The 23,872-nt window shown below is 41.4% G+C and overlaps 1 protein-coding gene across 1 annotated transcript in view; it reads right to left on the reverse strand.

Annotated features, from left to right (window-relative positions):
- Positions 1-3,839: 3,839 nt before the first annotated feature.
- Positions 3,840-23,872, reverse strand: part of RAPGEF3 (Rap guanine nucleotide exchange factor 3) — a 142,235-nt gene continuing 122,202 nt past the window's right edge. Inside the window, exons 20-27 of the mRNA XM_040340772.1 lie at positions 23,121-23,302; positions 22,192-22,282; positions 18,139-18,189; positions 15,513-15,600; positions 13,467-13,531; positions 12,171-12,225; positions 10,004-10,075; positions 3,840-4,581 (exon numbers count right to left, since the gene is read on the reverse strand). Of these exons, the coding sequence (XP_040196706.1) occupies positions 4,460-4,581; positions 10,004-10,075; positions 12,171-12,225; positions 13,467-13,531; positions 15,513-15,600; positions 18,139-18,189; positions 22,192-22,282; positions 23,121-23,302 (726 nt within the window). The 3' untranslated portion in view covers positions 3,840-4,459. The remainder of the gene's footprint in view (positions 4,582-10,003; positions 10,076-12,170; positions 12,226-13,466; positions 13,532-15,512; positions 15,601-18,138; positions 18,190-22,191; positions 22,283-23,120; positions 23,303-23,872) is intronic.

Here is a 23,872-nt window from a genome sequence, read left to right on the forward strand (position 1 = left end):
CTTGACAAATACATAATGTTTAATTTATGACGATTCTGCAAGTTATTTCTGTGAAATAAGAGTATTTCCCTGTCATAGGATGCAAGCAAAAATGCTGTATTGGTAACGGATGCCTTTTTCATTTGCAACTTTGCCTGGATGCCATCATCTGCTTTAGAATCAAATATGTAATGTGTTAACTTTGTTGCTTTAAAACATGTTTATTATATACAAATACTTTAATGGTATGCTTTTTGTCTGTCATATTTTCAATAAATTTTAATTTCTAAGATGTTTGTAATTTGTTGGTAAAAAATTGTATGTTCAATGTTTTAAAACTGCCTACCGGCTTGGTTTACACCTATGCGGGTTTCCCTGCATCCAATTTGCATACCAAGAGAATGTGAGCGGGTCTCTATGGAGTCGGTTCGCATATCTCCGGGGTGGCTGTGAAGCGCACTGCGCAGAAACGTGCGTCTTTGGCTCTGTTTTCAGGGCTGAATTCAGGCAAACATTAGGCCCCGATTTAGTCCTGAAACAGAGAACAGGGACGCACAGCGTTCCTGTGCGATCCGCAGCCGGTTCCAGTGTGAACCAAGCCTTAATCACCAGAAACTGGACAGAGGGTATATGTAGGCTCATATCATTCTGATAGCTCTGATTTACACACACACACACACACACACACACACACACACACACACACACCTCAGAACAAATAATCTGTGTTAACATGTTACTTTTTTTTTTTAGAAGACTTTGGTAGAAGAGTGGAGCTGAGCTGCTAAAAGTGACATGAACCACTTTAGTGCTTCTACTGTGAACTTTGAAGCCTTTATTTATGGCTTGTTGAGAGAGGTGTGTGTGTGTGTGTGTGAGATCTTGACAGCCTTTCTCAACCAGGGTTCAGTAGAACCCTAATGTTCTAGGGGTTCCTTGAATTTTCTGCCTTCCATAAACCTTGGAACCCAAAGATCTTTTAAGCTATCTGTAAGGAAGGGAGGGGGATCCTTCCCAGTGGCTGTAAGGAGCATTGTTCCCCTTGACCACTGCTAATGTACTGTGAGCTGTAGATATAGGGCTATATTCTGGTACATTGTAGGCGGGCGGCGCGTAAGCCATTTACACTACGCCGCCCCAACCTACAGGAGCAAGTGCTGTATTCCCCAAACACTTGCTCCGTAGTTTGGGGCGGCGTAGTGTATTTGGCCCGGCGTATCCCCCCGCGTAAATCCAAGGGGGCGGCTTCTAACGAACTGCGCATGCGCCGGGCTTAAAAAAGCCGAGTGCGCATGCTCCAGTTCTCGGCGTAAAACGTCAATGACGCCGACGTGTGCGTCATTGACGTAAAGTCGTATTCAAGAACGACTTAGTAAAACGACGTACACAACGCGGACCCGACGCCATACTTAACATGGCCTACGTGGGACTGGCGTAAGGTTACCCCTCATATAGCAGGGGTAACCTTACGCCAACGACGGTGACGCGAATTCGTTCGGGAATCGGTGTATCGGGCTCATTTGCATAAACAAATGAGACCTGAATGTAAACGCCACCTAGCGGCCGGCGGAGTAATTTACATTTAAGATCCGACAGTGTAAGTGACTTACACCTGTCGGATCTTCAGTGTATCTATGCGAAAATGATTCTAAGAATCACTTGCATAGATACACTGGCCAAAAAAGAGAGCTACAATGGAGTATCCTGAGATACTCCATCGTAACTTTACTCAGAATATGGCCCAGAGTGATTTATTAGTAGTGGTTGTAAGGAAATAAGCCTAGAATGCTTCTATAGGAAAATAATTAACTTTTATAAGCCTATATTTTATACAATACTGACCTTTGCCATCCCCTTTCCGTTATACACACACACACACACACACACACACACACACACACACACACACACACACACACACACACACCCTTGTGGGAGTAATGCGTCATCTTGTGTCTGTGTTTGACATGCCTTGCTCCCACAAGTGTGTGTCTGGCTGTGGGGAACGGAAAGGTGCCGGCAAAGGTCAATTTTGTATAAAATATAGAGGTACAAGGAAAATGGTAGATTCTATTATGGGATCCCTGAGAATAGAAAGTTATTTTCCAGGGTTCTTCTATGTTGAAACTGACATGGCAAGGTCAATGCTACCTACCGTATATACTCATATTTTTCAGCCCTTTTTTTTTTTTTTTTTTTAGGGCTCAATACCCCTGAGGGGCTGCAGGCGTCTTTTTTTTTTTTTTTTAACTTGTGGCTTCCTCCTGGCCTGGTCCCGTTCCTGTGATAGGCTTTTGACACTATGTTCAGTGTTCCGCCTATCACGGACCTTCTCTTGTCCAAGGATGAAAGAACGTCCGTGATTGGCTGAACAAGGTGTCAAACGCCTATCGCGAGACCAGGGGGAAGCCGTGAGTTTTAAAAATAAATAAATGGATGAGCGCAGCCTGTCAAGAATTTCAGGTACGCTGCAATGGGCACAGTGAGGCGTGCAAATAGGCATTGTTGACTCTCTTTTACGCTTACAGTAGCTGCTGCATTTCTCACCCTCAGCTTATATGCGAGTCAATAAGTTTTTCCATTTTTTTTGTGGTAAAATTAGGTGCCTCGGCTTATACTCGCGTATATACGGTATATTGTGGTAGTGATGATCACATAGATGGGCTGAAGATTTGTATATTCTGTTGGAATAAGGTAACATTGCAAGATGTTTGGGTTTATATGTATTGCATCAGTTGAGTTTACTGTTGTAATCCATGGGTTATTCAGCTTTTCAGGATATCCTTTTAAGTTTTATTCCGTTCATAGATTGAGGGTTTCACGGTCACACCGCAGCAGGGGTCTGGTGTGTCCCTGTTCAGTTTCAGGTCCGATCACCTGGTTAAAGCGGTATAAAACCAAAAATATTGTAGCCTACCAATCATTAGATGTGGTGGCTGCATTTTTGTTTTCTTAGGCTGTTTTTACCTGGTGATTTAGCCACTAACACACTTTGCGTATTAGCGTGCCCCCCACTCTGGATGATGGAGCACCTTTTGGACAGCATACTCAGTTGTTGGCTATAGTAGCAGATTTAAATACACTAAAATTGGGGCTGAGCTTCAGCTTACACCTTTTAAGCAGTTTCAGCAAGGGTGTTCTTAATTTTTTATTTTTGAATAAAGGCTATACATAACAAAACACATATAACTGATCAAGTACAAAAAAAAATGGCAACCACTGCAACCTATAACTAGCCTTTGCAGTAAGGTGCAATTGGAAGGGCAATGCACATTGAAAACAAACAAACAAATTATATTTTGTTTTGTAATGTGTTTCCCTTTCATATTCACCTTGCTGCACAGGCTAGTTATAGGTTGGGGTGGTCCAATTGGGTCCCGGGACGCACTGGATGCCTTCACTGCCATTGTGCTATTGCTGGGCGTCATGTGCGTCCCTGTTTAAGGAGGGATTGGCTCCCTCCAGGCACACCTGCCCCTTAACCTATCCATTGATATATGTGCTCTAACTGTGGAGGCTCTGTACATTTTTGAGTTTGGACCACAGTATATACAGAGGTCCCTTGATGTGGCCACAGTGGCTTACGCATTTAAAACAAAACCCTCCGTTTTAAAATGCAAACTGTCAGCCATGGCCAATTTGGTTGTTTTGAAGGCTGGCTGGTAAGTGTGCTGGGAAATCTTCTGTTTACGATGATCATTGTAAGCACCCCTGTCACTGTTGAATGGTTTGTCTCGTCCCTGTAATTGATACATTTGCAAAAGACCTTGTTCTTTTGAAAAGCAAACGTTCTAGATGAAAATAGACAGCCTAAAAGAAAACCTAACTGAACATCCATGAATTGTTAAACTGCAATATAATGAATGCTTTATATTAATAGCACTTTATTAGTTGCTACTTTTTCATGCCTGTTCATATAACAAGCCTTCCTGGTAGAACAAATTGGAACGGTTGAACAAGCTTTTATTTTTTTTATACATTTTATTTTTGTTTAGGACCAATAGCTGTACTGACCGATCACTCCTACCGATATCCATAGGTATAGGTGTTCATAGGTATCCCGCAGTCTGTTCATTTTATCATTATCCATTTAAGTATTTTCTATATTGATCCAGGCGATCCTTTGGCACAGTATTAGATGGCATATAATAAAGTCTCTATATATTATGGCCACTGCAAAGCATTTTACATGAGCGAGAAAGCTGTCCAATATTTGACACTATAGGTCCCACAGTAATGTGAAGGTAAGTCACAATGTCAATAAGCTTGTAACATCCATCATCAGAAGATGAGATAGCGCTTCGGCTTAAATATGGATATTCTTCAGTATGCTTGTTCCAAAAGCATAGAGTCCAAATGTTGGACTGGCTAAAGGCCAACAATGACCTGAGTCCCTGATACAGGGATTACAAAGAAACTGATTGGAGGAAGCCTGTATCCAAGTGCATCTCTACAGACTCCACAGAACACTTCCAATATTTCAGGATGGTTCAAGGCTGCGGGACAGCTCCAATAACCGCTTCTGATTGTCAATGACCTTCATGCGCTGGATATAAGCCCATGTAGCTGCTGGACTTCTAAAGTTCACTGAATATTCTGAACCTGTAAGGAAGAACACAACAAAATTGTTTTTAATACACCAAACTATTTTGAAAAGATAAAAAAAAAAAAAAAAGATAAAAATTCTTGTAATGGCTTTGACACAATGTTTTGCTTTATTTTATACTGTAGATTTTACGTTCTAAGACCCCATTCACACCTAAGCGACAAGACGCGGGACGCTTCTGTCGCTAGAGGGGAGAATTCCCATTGCCGTCTATGGAGATGGTTCACATCTCATAGACGCGCAACGCCTGTCGCCTGAAAAAAAGTCCCGGACCCTTTTTTTCACGCGACAGGCGCGTTTTCCCATAGACAGCAATGGGAATACTTTAGGAAAAAAAAAATTGAAACATTTGTAATCGCGGCAAATCTGTCGCTACACGCGAACGCGGCTGTCGCTTAGGTGTGAATGCAGCCTAAGAGAGAAGCTGCAAACGGTATGGACTATTACACAGGTGTTAATATTTTACCCTTTCTCCCATCACCCAAACATGGCTAGTAAACGAGTGCACAATTTTTTGCAACTAGACTTTGACTAGCCATACCCCAGCAGATGTGCCCCATTATAGACAGTGAGACATTTCCAAATGTATTTTCAATTTTGTCACGCTTCAAAATTGAGTGGGCAGTGTTAGAATTTCTCGTGATGTGTAACTGCTAAGTAAGGGGAATTTTCCCCAACAGACATACAGTGCCTTGAAAAAGTATTCGTAGCCCTTGAATGTTTTCAAATTTTGTCATGTTACAACCAAAAATGTAAATGTATTTTATTGGAATTTAATGTGATAGACCAACACAAAGTGGTACATAATTGTGAAGTGGAAGGAAAATGATAAATAGTTTTCAATTTTTTTACAAATAAATATGTGAAAAGTGTGGCGTGCATTTGTATTCAGCTCCCCTGAGTTACCATAATGGGCCTCTTGACTGCTTCTCTGATTAATGCTATCCTTGCCCGTCTCTCAGTTCCGGTGGACTACTGTGTCTTGGTAGGTTTGCAGTTGTGTCATACTTTTTCCATTTTCAGGTGATGGATTGAACAGTGCTCTGTGAGATGTTCAAAGCTGTGGATATTTTGTTATAACCTAACCCTGTTTCAAATTTCTCCACATTGTTATCCCTGACCTGTTACTTGGCCTTCATGATGCAGTTTGTTCACTAAGGTTCTCCCTCTGAGGGCTTCACAGAACAGCTGTATTTATACTGAGATTAAATTACACACAGGTTGCTTCTATTTACTAGTTAGGTGACTTCTGAAGACAATTGGTTCCACTAGATTTTAGTTAGGGGTATCAGAGTAAAAGGGGCTGAATACAAATGTACCCTAAACTTTTCAGATATTTATTTGTAAAAAAAATTGAAAACCATTTATCATTTTCCTTTCACTTCACAATTATGTGCCACTTTGTGTTGGTCTATCACATAAAATCCCAAGAAAATACATTTACATTTTTGGTTGTAACATGACAAAATGTGGAAAATGTGAAGGGGTATGAATATTTTAAACCACCTGGCCTTTAGGAGAAAGATCAAGACCCATCTCTTCTGAGGGCCCAGGGAATGGATACCAAGCGCCCAGAGGCGATTCAGTTCGCATGTGTTGCGCTATATAAGTTTCTCACTCACTCATAAGAGGCCATTTAAAAAAAAGGTAAGGATTAGAGCATCTGTCTGGTTTTTAATGGTATTTGTGTCCCCGTAGGAAGGATTACCTTAATGCTATAGGTACAGAAAAGCATACCGTACATAGTGGACCTCCTTATAAAAAGCGTTTTTGGCTATGTGTGGCTCCCATAATTTATTTGTCACATAGCTATGCATCTGTCAGGAAACCAATAAGAATTTACCTGCTATCTGGTGGAACCAAATATGAGCTACACACAAGGAGATATTGCTGTAAAAATCACACTTTATTCCCCTTAAAATCAGGGGGAAATCGTGGGTGCGCGATGTACGCCGATCCTCCTCAGAGACAGCCGATACTCGCTGTCTCTGAGCGCCGCCGACAAAGACCGAGCCGAGCTGAGTGTACTGCGCACTCGGCCACGCCCGCAGCCATGCGAGAGGAGCCGAACACACCGGAAACGCTGCAACCCCCGGCAGACGGATGCGACGGACACCGACAAGGCTGGACGGACTGGCAGACGGACGTGTAGGACGCCGGACAAGGCCGCCGGGCAAGACAGCAGACGGACACCGACAAGGCTGGACGGACCCCGCAGACGGATGCCGGACAAAGCCGCCGATGGACGCCGACAGCAGACGGACACCGACAAGGCTGAGCATCCAAAAAGTAATTTTTTTCCCTAAACTTCCCTTCTCAGGTTGGGGTGCGCAATATACGCCGGCGCGCGGTATATGCCTATATATACGGTATGTTTGAAGTGAGCCAAATGTGTTGGAAATGTTCTGTCCCTTTTAAATGTTATCTCTTGCTAAAAGAAAATTTGCTGATTGCAGTGAAGTAATGTTTTCTGTCATTTTGAGGACCAAGATCCAAGTGTTAAATGGTACTCAAACCTAGCCCTGGTTCACACCAATGCAACTACTTCAGCGTGATTTCAAAGCCGCAGATCAGTGTGATCTTTGATTTCATTCATTTAAGAGATGTCAATGCAAGTTTAACCACTTGCCGATCAGCCGTCGCAGCTATATTGCGGCAGAATGGCATGGCTGGGAGAAACAACGTTATCTTCCGCTGCTTCGCCTTTTGGCCACTAGGGGTGCGCATGCACCCACAGCGTGTACAAGGAGCAGATGAGAGTGCCCGGCGGGCGTGATGAGCACCCGTGATCGCTCGTGACAGTGAGAACCATGATCTGTGTGTGTAAACACACAGATCACGGTTCTCTGAGGGGAGAGGAGACTGATTGTGTGTTCATACAATGTATAAACACCGATCTCTCTCTTCCCCTAGTCACTCCCACCCCCTCCCCCACAGTTAGAACACATCTAGGGAACCCCCCTAGTGTTAACCCCTTCCCTGTCAGTGACATTTATAGAGTAATCAGTGCATTTTTACAGCACTAATCGCTGTATAATTGTGAATGGTCCCAAGAATGTGTCAAAAGTGTCCGATCTGTCCGTCGCAATATCGCAGTCCCGATAAAAATAATGGTAATGATTAAGCACAAGATGCTTGTGTGAAACGCGTCTACGTGATCTCGTGTTAGTGTCTTTGGTGTTATTAAATAAAGATAAAGGGGAGTCCGCGCTTAGGATGTATATTAATGCTGCTGCCTCCCTAAGGAACCTCAGTGATGAGATCAATAAAGATGTAGAAAGATTGGGATCGTGGCGCTGCAAATTGGATCACCCTTAGGTGTTCCGAGTTCCTATATATTCACAGGTGTTGGGTAATCTGTTAACAGGAAAAATCCAATCCAATGGACCTCCCTAGTAGGAAACACAATCCTTCAGATACCCTATTTAATGGTGCCAATGATATAGCTGTCTCAGAGAGGGTTAATGTGGGAGTGTCCTGTTGTAGGATCTATTAATCTGATGCCTTAAGATATAAATGTCTGATAAAAAACAAGTTGGAATGTATTATCAGTTAAAGATATAAAATGTCTCTGATTGCCAAAAACAAAGCCAAAAAGCAGGAAATTGCATATAATTTTTTTACCAAAAATAGGTACAAGAATACGTATCGGCCTAAACTGAGGAAAAAAAAAAATTTTATATATGTTTTTGGGGGATATTTATTACAGCAAAAAGTAAAAAATATTGCATTTTTTTCAAAATTGTCGCTCTATTTTTGTTTATAGCGCAAAAAATAAAAACCGCCGAGGTGATCAAATACCACCAAAAGAAAGCTCTATTTGTGGGGAAAAAAGGACGCCAATTTTGTTTGGGAGCCACGTCGCACGACCGCGCAATTGTCTGTTAAAGCGACGCAAACTGTAAAAACACCTTGGGTCTTTGGGCAGCAATATGGTCCGGGGCTTAAGTGGTTAATGTACACTACTGAAGTCGCTCCGACTTCAGAAAAGGTTCCTGTACTACTTCTAGGCAACTTGTAGGCAACTTGTACCCATTGATTTCAATGGAAGTTGCCTCAGAAGTCTGATCACTGTCTTAACTGAAGCAACAATACAGGAAGATAACATACATTTCTCAGTCAAACCCCTCCCCCTTCCCTCCCACAGAGCTGATTGTTGTTTGATTGGCCACTGGAAAGCCTCCTGTCCTGGAGGCGACTTGAAGTTGCCTTGTACTGTCCTGGAGGCAACTTGAAGTTGCCTTGTAAGTTGCCTGATAATTCAAACTCAAGTCGTGTCCAAGTTGCCTCCCAAAGTCGTGCTGGAAGTCGTGTTGTGGTTTCAAGTCTTAAAAATGTTTTAATATCATTTGTTTTATATTGCTTCTATGTTATTCTGTGAGCTATTTGATCTACTCATATTTTCTACAGTAAATCGGATGTGAAAAGCATTTTATGTTTAATATTTCATGAATATATAACTGCATTAAAGGGGAGTTACAGACGTTTTTTATGTTTATTAAAAGTCAGCAGCTACAAAAAGTGTAGCTGCTGGCTTTTAATAAACATACACTTACCTGTTCCACTGTCCATCGCCGCTCCCCCCCCCCCCTTCTCCGCCGGCGCCTCCATTGTAACTGTGGGCACCCGGCCGTGGCAGCTTTCGGCTTCAAGGCCAGGCACTCACTGCGCATGCGCGAACGGCGCATCGCTACCTGAGTGGACAGGCGATAGCCTGGGACCTGTCGTGTGTCCCAGGTGATCGCCTACAGGGAAGGGCCGCCGTAGGCGATATGACTTATCGCCTAAGCGGTCCCTGGGTGGAAGGAGGAAGTGGGACAGGAAGTCCCACTCCTACTGAAGCCCCCATTCCCCCCAAACATGTGACATGTAAGGGGGCGAGGAGTGGATTAAGTGGAAGTTCCACTTTTGGGTGGAACTCCGCTTTAACCAGTGGTTTTAATATACAGTATGCCTGGAGTTCAGCATAAAGTATGTTTTAATGCAGTCTGGATTTTTTTTCCAGTGCTTAGACATATGCCTTTAATTGTAATCACTTGATCACTATATATTTACCCTTTGTATGCGCACTTCATTACTAACAATTATATAAAAAGTATAAATTCTACCATAAGGCCATATGTTGAGTTCAGGAAGCAGCTCAGAGATGACGAGTACTGTAGTTGGTTTCCTGACCCAATTACCCAAACAGTCACAGTCTCTTTAAAACACCAACTAAATCTCATTAAATGAAACTCTGTTAGATCATTGCAGGTAAAATATATTTTTACTGTAAAATAATTTTTGAAGCACAAACATCAACAGCTTGCATAATGATTGTGTGCATCATTGTTTGCTGTTATACAAAAACATGTTATCCTTCTAATAAGTTATGATTATATTCAATAAAAAAAAAGTAAAAAAATTCTCTAAACGTACATGTAGACATCCGGACTGCAGCAGCATCCTCAAGGAGATGAAGAGACCGAGATCGAAGTGGCGACAGAGGAACTGTATATATTGGTAAAGAAAATAAAACAATGACTTTATCTCTTTTGTATTGTGAAACACAGATTTTAACTGGTACATACTGTCGCTGATACATGGCATGGTACCTTCACAGTATATAAGAGGTAAGATTTCCAAATATAAAAAAATACCATAATTATTTACATTGACATTTTCATGTCAATTTAAAGTGTGCAAAGGATTGTCATGGATAGCAGTTCTCTATTTTTTTATAAATGCACAGTATGCCAAACTGTCTGGCATGGATAACAGGAGCTGAGGCACGGTGTGGCCAGACACTGGGGAGATACGATTATTCTGTTGGGATTTCCATGGTGGAACATGCTTTGCAAAGCTAAACTCCGAACTGGAAGGATGCATCCTCCAGCAGTGCACTAGTATATTGTAATCATTTTTGAATAATATATAGGATAGGATGTAGACACAGATTTAAATGTTTTTGCCATATATACATTCAGCACTGTACCACACTTAAATATACCTCTCTTTTTGGGGCATTGAAGGCAACCAATACAACAATTCTACAGTTAAAAATAAATCATTCTTTATTATTGCTTTACGCTTTCTTTCTTTTTAAAACATCACATAAAAACGTTAGTAATTGTACTTCTTCAACCATATTTTAATGTACAGCACATATACAATACAAAGTGGTGTTCACAGCTACCAGCTGTCAAACCCTACAGCCATGTATCCTTGATTGTTGATGTTTTTTTACAACAATCAAGAGTACATGGTTGTAAGATTTGACAGCTACCGCGTTTCCCTGAAAATAAGCCTGGGGTAGGGCTTGTCGTGTACTTCTCTCCCCCTCTCCCTCCCTGCATGTCAGGAATCCCCAGTTGCCAGTGGAACTGAGTTAAAAGAGCCTTTAAAATCCTAAAATACACTGCATTACAGCACTATACAATGTAAACTGTGGATGTCTCTGTAATTCACCTGTGACAAACACTGTACCTTCCTACTCTGCAGTGCTAGAAGTGGGGAAGACTGATCAGGTGGGTCATGGAAGCACCAAGCAGCGCTCAGCTGATCCCCGCTGCTCGCCTCCTTTTCTGCCAGCTGTCAGCAGGAGATCTTGCCCCCCCCCCTCCCACTCTGCAGTGCTTGGAGCGGGGAAGACCGATAAGGCCGGTCACAAAAAATATTCACCACAAACAGACGACAGAAACATACACAGTCTAGACCAGTGGTCATCAACCCTGTCCTCGGCACCCACTAACAGGCCAGGTTTTATGTATTACCTTGGGGAGATGCAGACTAGAATACTGCAATCACCCGGCAGCAAATGATATCACCTATGATGTATTTCAGTTATCTTGCAAACCTGACCTGTTAGTGGGCCCTGAGGACAGGGTTGATGAGTCTGACCACTGGTCTAGACCACACAACGCTGTAATACAGTGCATTATAGGACTTCACAATCCTTCCAAACTAGGGCTTATTTTCAGGGCAGGGCTTATATTGTAGCCCTCCCCGAAAATCACAGTGGGGCTTATTTTCGGGGTAGGTCTTATTATTTGGGAAACATGGTAGCAGTTGGAAATGCCACTTTTTATTTTGTATGTCAGGGATAGGCAACCTGTGGCACTCCATCTGTTGCAGAACTACAATTGTAACTGCCAAACTGCCAAACCCCATCATGCTTCTGGGAGTATTTGTAACTGCCAACCTTGCAATGCCTCATGGGAAATTTAGTTCCACAACAGCTGGAGTGCCAAAGGTTGCCTACCCCTAGTGTATGTGCTATTATGTTGTATATTTTGTATATGTTCTATTATATTGGATTGTCCATTAAAGTTTAAATGTTGTGTGGCTGTACATTCAAATATGGTTGGAGAAATACAATTAGTAATGTTTTTTATGTGTTTTATTTTTTTAAAGAAAAATAGCAGAAAGCAATAATAAAGAATGATTTATTTTTAACTGTGGTATTGTTGTATTGTTGCCTTGAAAGTCCCAAAAAAAGAGGTAAAGTGTGGTATAAATAGCAGGAATGTTGTCAACCACACCCTTAGTCATTTAAACCTTTTTCTTGAATACATTCAGCACTGTATTCCTAACCAATTGTACTTACTGTAGGTCTGGCTTCGATAACTGTGAAATATCCGTATGGTCTTTGCAATCATGCGCTACAAAAGTTAAAAATAATAAATGGATGTTAATTGAATTAAATATTATATATATATATATTACTGCGAAGCAAAAACAATAAGGCTTTTATATATAGGTAATCAAAACAAAAGTTAGACTCTTAACAAACATAAATTACACCGTTCAATAAAAAAAAAAAAAAAAAAAAGCTAAACTTCAAAAACAGTTCTATAGGAAAATAGCCAAAATGTTTGTCTCAAACAAACATTACTTAAAAGGGGTTGTAAAGGTAAAAAAAAGTTTTCCCTAAATAGCTTCCTTTATCTTAGTGCAGTCCTCCTTCACTTACCTCACCCTTCGATTTTGCTTTTAAATGTCCTTATTTCTTCTGAGAAATCCTCACTTCCTGTTCTTTTGTCTGTAACTACACACAGTAATGCAACACTTTCTCCCTGGTGTGGAGAAATCCTCTTGAGGGGGCGAGCAGGAGTGTCAGGACGCCCACTAACACACAGCTTCTTTCTCTATCTGCAAAGTAGATAGCATTCTGACCCTCCTGCTCGCCCCCTCACCCCACAAGATGCTTTCTCCACACCAGGGAGAAAGTGTTACATTACTGTGTGTAGTTCCAGACAGAAGAACAGGAAGTGAGGATTTCTCAGAAGAAATAAGGACATTTTAAAGCAAAATGGAAGGATGAGGTAAGTGAAGGAGGACTGCACTGAGGTAAAGGAAGCTATTTAGGGATTTTTTTTTTACCTTTACAACCCCTTTAAGGCCCATACACAAGATCTGACTTTTTGACAACAAATGTCCGACGGCCCTGTTTGATCGGACAATCTGACCGTGTGTACGCTCCATCAGACAAACTTTTTGTGTTTTTCATCGGACAAATGTTCGCTGTGCAAACAGACAAACTTTCCGGCAACAAATGTCCGAGGGGAGGCTAATCCGATTGTGTGTACACAAGTCCATCGGACTAAAGTCCAAAGTACAAACACGCATGTATCAGAACCAATGCTAAAGATCAGACAACAATAGCAGAAATTGCCCACAGGGTGGCGGTAAAGAGCTGAAAACCACGTGATTTGGTGAAAGTTGGCTGAAAAAGTCCTACCGTGTGTATGCATAACAAGTTCAAGGACAACGCCCTTTGGAGCAAAATCCAGGGAAAAGTCAGATGGAAGCCCGATCGTGTGTATGAGGCTTTAGTCTCACTTTAGTAACATTACAATTACAGTACATGGATACATGTCATGAACAGTCATGTATGTCTTACCATTTTTTCAAAATTTACAAGGTTGTCCACAGTATTTTTATTTCCATCATGGATGAAGGTTAGGTCTGTAAATCAATGAATATTGTTGAGATTATATAAATTACAGTACTGAAAAAGTTTGTGTATGTGTGTATATATGGAATAATGTACAAGGGGAGACCAATAAGTTTACAGAACTGTTTCTAGCACCCAATGGCCTCATTTCAACCAGAAGATTCCCATGAGATTATATGTGCATCAACTTATTTTATTCATGTTGTTTACCTGTGGACATCCAAAGCCCTGAGACTTCTGCTGGATGCTACTACCCATGGACGTGATATCAGCAGCCCTAGCAGAATCAGAGATGTCATTCCTTTCTTGGCAAACTTCTTAACAAATATAATGAAGGGCGGTGAAGGTTTAGGGAGGCAGACACTCCCAGAAGATAAGAGCTGTGCTAGAGAATTGACTCTTCTGGAGTAGTCAAATTTTCGAGCAAGTTTACAGGCAGAGAACATTCCCTAGCTGAACATTTCCAAAGGCATTTGGCTTATTTCATACATGAACTATATTTGTTTAAACCTTTGAATATATCTCTGCAGGAGATGAAACGCTCTGATTATAGTGAAGCAAAATAAAAAAAGCTTTAAATTGGTCTTTTAAATGAGATCCAAGTCTAAAAAAAAGGCTTAATACAATTATTTATTTTATTCTTTATTTTTGTATTGCTTCTATGTTATTCTGTGAATTATTTGATCTCCCCTCATATCTTCTACAATAAACTGTAAGTAAAAGAGTTTCACAATTATAAACTTCCAAGGCCAATTCCTAAAAGTAAAAAAAAAAAAAAATAGTCTGTGGTACCTAAATCCTTTTAAAGCGGAGGTTCACCCTAAAAAAATTTTTTTCTTTATCTACCATCCCTTCCAGCATACTTGCGTCAGCTATAGTATGTTTTTTTTTTGCCGCTGTATTTACCATTTAATCGTCCAGTTTCATTTCAGACTCCGGCGGGGAAATAGGCGTTCCTATGAAGAGGGGAACATGATTGACGTCCGGCTATGGCGCGTCACGCATTTCGAAAATAGCCAAAATAGGACTCGGATATATATACAATATATATATACGCCTGCGCAGTCAGCTCCTAGTCTGTGTGCAGGCGCCGTATAGCTCCGTGAAGAGCCGAGTCGTACTCCGGCTATTTTTGGAATGCGTGACGCGCCATAGCCGGACGTCAATCATGTTCCCCTCTTCATAGGAACGCCTACTCCCCGCGGGAGTCTGAAACGAAACTGAAGGATTAAACGGTAAATACAGCAAAAAAAAAAAAAGAAAAAAACATACTATAGCTGACGCAAGTATGCTGTATGGCAGTGATATGCAATTAGCGGACCTCCAGCTGTTGCAAAACTACAAGTCCCATCATGCTTCTGCCTCTGGGTGTCATGCTTGTGGCTGTCAGAATCTTGCTATGCCTCATGGGATTTGTAGTTCTGCAACAGCTGGAGGTCCGCTAATTGCATATCCCTGCTGTATGGGATGGTTCATAGATGTTTTTTAGGGTGAACCTCCGCTTTAATGCACCAATATTTAAACTAACTTACAATAACTGCCCCCTTTTTTTTTTGTAGAATTGGACTCTCCATATAGTACAGGTTGCTATCATAATAGTTGTCCTTTAAAGTGATACTGTTGCTAGAAATAAGAAGTGAAATTATGACTTATGCTGAAAAGTAGGCACCTCTGGATGGTTGAATGCTGAGGTGTTTATCTACTGCACCGTATAGCCCTCAAATATCAGGATACTGCACACAAAGAATTTACCGTATTTATCGGCGTATAACATGCACAGGCGTATAACATAAGATGGAAGTTTAAGATGGAAGTTTCAGGAAAAAAACTTTCCACAGCCCCCTGCATATAACACGCAGGCACAGATTACCCTCTATTTTCAGGGTAAAAAAGTGAGTGTTATACGCCAATAAATACAGTAATTATTTCTGAATCTACAGAAAAAAAAAGCTACAACTCTTGATTATATATAATGCATTGTTGGTTACCTACCTTTTAAGATAAGTGGAAGAAATGGAATGAGAGGCGGACTGAGTTTGGCCACAGCCAGTCTATAAGATCTGTGATTCCAAGAAGGATCCTGCAGAGAAAAATGCATTCTGTTGTCTTCTATAGAAAGCTAGGACATGCAATACACTTCTCTGGGTCTTGATGATAAAATTGGGTTAAATGCTGTCCCATATATAGTATATTATATATTATAATCTCAAACTACTAAGAATAATTTTAGTTTCTTCGGTGTTATAAGTTTTTTTTCCCATTGTTGATCCCTGATCCTTACGTTTTTATGCAGCAACACAGAAAGTCTTATGCCGCCACACACGACCGTTTTTCATGTCATGAGAAAAACAAAGTTTTTCTCAACGTGATTCCTCTCAAGCCTTCCCTCGCATACACACGATTGTGATAAAAAATGCTCTAGCAAAGCGCGGTGACGTACAACACGTACGACGGCACTATAAAGGGGAAGTTCCATTCGAATGGCGCCACCCTTTGGGCTGATTATGCAAATTTTCCTTCTCATAACTTACTTCTGAGCATGCACGTTTCTTTTCGCGTTGTTAAAGCCTACACATGACCGTTTTTCACGACAAGAAAAACGACGACGTGAAAAACAACGAGAAAAAATAGAGCAGGTTCTAAATTTTTATTGGGCATTTTTTGCGTCGAAAAATGCTCTGGAGCCTACACACAATCGTATTTAACGATCAATTAAAAAAATTGCATTTTTCTCATCATGAAAAACGTCCGTGTGTACGCGGCATTGCAAAATGGTTTTGCTGCTATTGAAGCCAATAATAATCACATTTCACCTACAGAATCAATAATGGAAAAACTGAATTTTCCACTACTCTGTGACAATGGGCCAGATCCACAGAAGAATTACGCCGGCGTATCTATTGATACGCCGGGTAATTTCGAAGTTCCCGCGTCGTATCTTTGTTTTGTATCTACAAAACAAGATACGACTGCATCTGGGCTCGATCCGACAGGCGTACGTCTTAGTACACCGTCGGATCTAAGGTGCATTTTTCCGCTGGCCGCTAGGCGGCGTTTCCGTCGAATTCCGCGTTGAGTATGCAAATTAGCTAGATACGGCGATCCACGAACTTACGTCCGGCCGGTGAATTTTTTTTACGTCGTTTGCGTTCGGCTTTTTCCGGCGTATAGTTACCCCTGCTATATGAGGCGTACTCAATGTTAAGTATGGCCGTCGTTCCTGCGTCAAATTTAGAATTGTTTACGTTGTTTCCGTAAGTCGTACGCGAATAGGGATTTGCGTAGAATGACGTCACCGTCGTAAGCATTGGCTTGTTCCGGTTTAATTTCAAGCATGCGCCGTTCAAAAAAAACGTCATTTACGTCGGGTCACGACATATTTACATAAAACACGCCCCCATCACATCGATTTGAATTGCGTGCCCTTACGCCGCCAAAATTACACTACGCCGCCGTAACTTACGGCGCAACTTCTTTGAGGATAAGGAAAATACGCTGTAAGTTACGGCGGCGTAGTGTATCAGAGATACGCTACTCCGGCCGCAACAATGTGCCGATGTACGTGGATCTGCCCCATGATGTTGTCACCTGTGAAAACTTTAATATCAACATGGGTGAAGTCTGTCAAGCTGGTCATTATTGCTTAGCTGTGTAATTCAGATGCATTTCTCCAGTTTGTTTAAGGCTGAATTCACACACAAAGGAGATCTGCCGCAATGAATTGCCGCTGCATCAGCTCTCCATTGCCGGCTGTGGTAGGGGGCAGTGTGGTGCGTGTTCCCATTAGGGAGATTCGCTTTTCTAATTTTTCTGATTATCAATGTCACCAGGAACAAAAGTGAGAGTAAATCCAAAAATGTAGGTTGCCAATTTCCCTCACATTGAAAATATATTCTCTCCCTTTCTGTTGAGTTCAGATAACAGGAAATTGAAGGGAAATCTCCCTATCAAGACAAATAGGTAGATTCAGGTAGAGTTAGGCTGACTTATCAGTAGATAAGTCGACCTAACTCAGAATCTACGCCGACTTATGTTTAAGCGTATGCGCAAACAGAGATACGCTTAAACATATCTAAGATAGTATGGCCGCCGTTCCCGCTTCGAGATTTTTACGTTGTTTGCGTAAGTCGTCTGCGAATAGCAATTTACGTTGATTACGTCCACGTCAAAATCAATAGGCCCGTGCGGTGTACTTAGCCGCAATGCACACTGGGAAATGTAGGCGCCCGGCGCATGCGCAGGAAATAAAAAACGTAAAAAACCTAAGGTCAAGCACAATTAGCATACAACACGCCCCCCAACACACATTTGAATTAGGCGCCCTTACGCCCGCCGATTCAAGCTACGCCGACGTAACTTAGCAGGCAAGTACATTGTGAATCATGTACTTGCCTCGCTAACTTACGGCGACGTAACTTAAATTCCTTAAGCTACGCCGCCGCAAAGTTGCGGCCATCTACGTGAATCTACCCAATAGATGGCAAAAATAAATAAAAAATGACAAGAATTTTAACCTTTCCTTACTCTATCCAAAATGAAAAAAAAAAAATGCCTCGGCTTTAGATATACTTCAAAGTAGAGTAGACAGTGTTTGTGTTTGTGTTTAGCAGAGACTTACCATCAACCTTTCAAAGATGGAGTATAACTTCCGTGTTTTGTGTGGCAGTCGCTAAAACAGACAAGAAAGAAAGTCTTGTCAATTGTCAACATTTAGATAAAATGCATATATCCGTGAAGTGATATATACTTTGCTAATTAGTAGCAGAGCACATGTTTTTATTCAGGAGACTAACATAGGAAACAAGATATAATATTTAGATGAACTTGAAAAAGGGGATCTGAGAACCATTTTTCCCCTAGTCATTCAACAAAACAAACACCACATGCAGCATTTTTCATATTACTTGTCACATGGAATGCAAGAAATGCCCCAACGTTATAGATTTCAAAGTGTCCACACTATTAAATGTTACTTTTTTTTTTATTTTTAAGTGTCTTTTATACAAACCTGGGCCCAGATCCACGAAGAACTTAAGGCGGTGTATCTATTGATACGCCGCGTAAGTTCTACGATGCGCCGGCGTATCTTTGTTTTGTATTCACAAAACAAGATACGCCTGAATGTGGGGTAGATCCGACTGACGAATGTCTTAGTATGCCGTCGGATCATAGGTGCATATTTACGCTGGCCGCTAGGTGGCGATTCCGTTAATTTCCACGTAGAGTATGCAAATTAGCTAGATACGCCGATTCTCAGGAACGGACGTCCGCCGGGCCCATTTTTTTATGTCGTTTGCGTAAGGCTTTTTCCGGCGTATAGTTACCCCTGCTCTATGAAGCGTACGCAATGTTAAGTATGGACGTCGGGCCAGCGTCGGATTTTCCGTAGTTTGCGTAAAACGTTCACGAATAGGGCTTTGCGTAAATTACGTTCACGTCGTCTAGGCATTGAGCGGGCGTAATTTCATTTGAAAAATCGACGTGATACTGAGCATGCGCGCGCATTCGCCGTTCGAAAGAAGCGTAATTTCCGCGGGGTCATGCTTAGTTTACATAAAACACGCCCCCCTGTTCCTCATTTGATTTAGGCACGCTTACGCCGGCACATTTACGCTACGCCGCCGTAACTTTAGACGCAAGTGCTTTGTGAATACAGCACTTGCCTCTCAAAGTTGCGGCTGTGTAGCTTAACTACGATACGCTACGCCCGCTTAATTTTACGCCTATCTACGTGGGTCACAGTTTGCTTTTACTTTACCTTTCAGTTTATACAATTTTCAATGCGTATACATTTATTAGCCATTTTCAGACATTTACATGCCATGCATGACTTTAAACAGTCTGTATAAGCCATTATTAAAATAGTTGCATTTCCTATATTCTGTTACAATCAAATAGTTTGCTGAGAAAATTATTAACAATTAGAACATACTTTCATAAAGCCAAAATAGTCACATAGTGGTTGATTTACTAAAACTGGAAAGTGCAAAATCTGGTGCAGTTGTGCATGGTAGCCATTCAGCTTCTAACATCAGCTTGTTCAATTAAGCTTTGACAAAAAAAAAAATGAAAGTTGATTGGTTTATATGTAGAGCTGTTTTAGTAATTCAACTCCATACTATTTAACTGCTGTTATCTACAGAGCGATACAGATTATTTATGGGCAAGCGGGTTCACGTGTTTCGGGTGTACGCTTGTAATATTTTTATGCCAGCTTTTATAATGTTTGTATTTTTTTTAAATGGAATAAATTATCCATCATCTTGGAGGTAATACACTATCCGAGTTTTTATTTCTTCATTACTGCATTCCCAATTGGAGAAGCATTTGGCCCCTGCAGAGATTAGGAGATCCTGGGCCAGATTCATGTAGATCAGCGGATCTTTAGATCCGCCAGATCTACCTGTTTTACGATCCGCCGGTGCAATTTAGCGAGGCTAGTGCATGATTCATAAAGCACTTACCTCGCAAATTGCACCGTCGGATCCTAACTCCCCCCGGCGGAATGCAAATTCCGCGGCTAGGGGGAGTGTACAATTTAAATCAGGCGCGTTCCCGCGCCGATTTAACTGCGCATGCGCCGCCGGCGAAAAAGCCCAGTGCGCATGCTCCAAATGACGTCATTGTTTTCGGCGGCTAGGTTACTTACGGCCATCCGTATTCCCGACGTACTTACGCAAACGACGTAACAAATTTAAAACTCGGCGCGGGAACGTCGGCCATACTTAACATTAGCTACCCCTCATATTAGCAGGGGTAGCTATCCGCCGGAAAAAGCCGAACGCAAACGACGTTGAAAAAGAGCGACGGGCGGGCGTACGGACGTGAATCGGCGGTTCTCCTCATTTGCATATGCGACGTGTAAAAAAAAGCGACGACACCTAGCGGCCGGCGGGAGATTACAGCCTAAGATTCGACTGGTGTAAGTCACTTACACCAGTCGGATCTAAGGGAGATCTATGCGGAACTGATTCTTATGAATCAGTCGCATAGCTCCGACCGTGGGATCTCACAGATCCGACCGTCGGCTCTCACAGATACGACGGCGGATCAGGAGATCCACCGTCGTATCTCTTGATGAATCCGCCCCCCTGTCTTTCCAACATACAGAGGAAAGTTAACAGAGGCTAAGGAGGTGCTCAAACACTGGTCCAGTGACATCTTGGCATCATCACAAGACCCTGCAGAGGGTTGTATCTGCATGCGCTGTAGGCCTTGCCACTAGCGGGGGTCCATCTTATCTGGTAAGGTTACCCATTTCGTTTGACGGCCATTACAGGGAGCAACCCTACCTGCGGTGTTGGTGGATTTACTTCTGTCATCTTCATTATTGCCTTCTTTCAACACAGTATTTTTTTTTACCCCTTCCTTAATTACTTTGGAATTGGACCTTTTCACAATGGGAATGGACTTCCTGCTTACTTTTTTCACATCTTATTTCCATTGAACTGTATTCAATTTTATAAAAAAAATTCAGGGAGCACTCATGTGTTTATATGTATGATCTTTACTCATTTTTGGTAATTCACACTTGCTGCACTGTTGTCATACTTACTTATGTATATCATTATTATTTTTTGTTTCCCAATTTTGATCGTTTTTTTGAACCTTCAGGATTCACATTATGTTCACTGAGGCCTCGTACACACGACCGAACATGTCCGCTGAAACTGGTCCGTCGGACCAGTTTCATCAGACATGTTCGGTCGTGTGTAGGGCCGACCGGACAATTTTCCGGCCGACCGGACAGGTTTCCAGCGGACAACTGTTTCTTAGCATGCTAAGAAACATGTCCGCTGGAAGCCTGTCTGCCGGACATGTCCGATGGTCAGTACGACTCATCGGACATGTCCGCTGGCCCGAGAACCCGCGCATCGCGTCAAAGTGATTCGACGTATGCGTGGAAGCATTGAACTTAAGGGTTCACGCACGTCGTCACGTCGTCACCGCGTATTCTGTCCACGCGGAATTTGGTCTGATGGTGTGTACAGCCATCAGACCAAATGATCCCAGCGGACATGTCCGATGAAAACGGTCCGCGGACCCATGTTGGGTCGTCTGTACGAGGCCTCAGTGTGGTTTATATGTTTCATTTGATCTATTCAGATACCACGATTCATTTATATAAGTTTAATAATCACACCTGATTCACTTAGACTAATCACTGATACCATCAAGGGTTTTTGTATCTTGAGATGCACACCCCTGTGTTTTGTTTCATTATATTTAGCGCGACTTTCTATCTTTTTATATTTTGTTTTTGCATGATTTCACATGTTTTGTATGTGTCGCAGCTTGGCTTTTATTAGCTATTTTTCAATTTTTATTTTCTCATTAGCGCAGTATTCCCCTTACCACATGTATTTTGACTATTTGACACAGCCATTAATGTCTAAGCCACTGGCAACAAAAGTGAGTACACTCCTAAGTGAAAATGTCCAAATTGGGCCCAAAGCACAAACCCATGTCTCACTTTTAGTACATCACCATGCTAGACACTGTTACGGACTAATTTTAGATCATCATGATCTTTGGTCCCCCCAGGGTGCTCTTTCAGCTATGTGAACATATGTGTAGACATCTAACTTTGTGAATGCTTTAAATCTCTGCCAGTGGTTTAGCAACCGGTAAGTGAATTTCCGTTAGTATACGTTGTTTTTGACTGACGTACCTGCCAAGTCTTGGACAAGCGGCTAACTGCTGTGTTACTGAGACCAAACATGACAGCAAAGAAAGAATTCAGATTTTTCTGCTCCTTGAGGCTGCAAAACAATAACAGCAAAATTAATGAGGAATTTCAGTTAGAAGGCTTTTGATTTCCATTCATGTTCATACGCCTTGGAAAATTTCACCCATGCTAAAACTGCCGCACATTAGATGGCAATCTGATGGAATAATCTGACCACCGGACAATCACTGCATAAAATACAAGCATTGTTAAGGTGGAATCCTTTGTTAGATCAGTACCAGACCCAAACATTTCTAATTTAAATAAATGTTGCACTTATGTAAATAATGAAAATCTGCCACATAGAAATTATTTTGGCGTTTGAACGATGTAATTGGGATAGACTGAGTTTGTTTTGAAATGTGAATTTATGTAATAGTCACCCGGGATGGCTTGTGATCAAAATAACGCTCTGTTTGTGCCTGTGGTAGATTCTATTACTAAGCTGATGATGCCAAAGGCCCTAAATCCTATCTTCCTTCTGGCCCCCAAAGGATAACAGCTATGTTCATGGTTCCACTGGATACAAGTTTTACTTTAGAAGGTTTGCAGATCTTGTAAGAGCTTTTTGTGCAAGCAGCCCCAGACAATTTCAGGTTAGAATTCCTCAAGACAGTACATGTATATATAAAAAAACAACTATATAATCAAATTAGTCTGGAACTATACTGAAATCCTCCATCTTGAGTCTATACCCAGACAGAGAGAATCCAAGCTAGCATAGATGCTTGAGGGATAACATGACTTGAATGTGTGTGCCTTTAATGATGCAGTTCACAAAGTTTACCAGATTGTGCTTGGAATAGTTTTACCATTAGGAACGAGAAATTAAAAGAGACTATTAACCCCATTGAGGGAACAAGGTTGCTTACTATGCTGCCAACTTGATGAACTTGCGTAGAAGCAGTGCCCTCCTTTCTTCATCTTGGCACAGACACACTTCAGTTGCCACCCAAAACTGGACTTCATTAAACCTCCTTATGAACCGCTCTAGATTAGCAGTTGTTGAGTTACGGAACTTCTGCTTCCCATATGTATTAAACAGCAGCTCCACCTTAAAAGTAAATGCAAACCTATATAATGAATGCTGTAGACATCTTGAGTACAGTTAAAAAAAAATCAGATTTTCATTTAAAATACCACCATTAAGGAAAATCTTCTATCCTGATAAAAGTATGCTCTTTATATACACACAATGACAGAATTCAGTATATTCATTAGCTCATTATTTTACATGCCTGTATATTTTTCTCTTTATTTACATGCAGAACAAGCTGTCCAACAAAAAGTGACACTGGCAGGATTGGGATAATCTAAAGCACTACCAGGATAATGATATTTGGGCATTACCTGTATTGCAGGTTGAGGTTATCTGAGGATTCAAAATAGTATAACATTTATTCAGGTTATTCTATAATTATGAGAACAAAATGCCTAGTCACTATATTCTATCTATCACTCAGTAATTAGTATTTTATCTTATGGAACATTCTTTTATTTTCAACTTGATGGCCCCATTTTCTGCTTTTCTCAACAGAAACATTATTGAAACTCACAACTAATGACAGATAGAAGCTAGTAATATTTTATCATACAAAAACTCACTCATTCTTTTTTGTGAATT

Source organism: Rana temporaria, chromosome 2 (assembly GCF_905171775.1).
Source record: "Rana temporaria chromosome 2, aRanTem1.1, whole genome shotgun sequence".
NCBI lineage: Eukaryota > Metazoa > Chordata > Amphibia > Anura > Ranidae > Rana > Rana temporaria.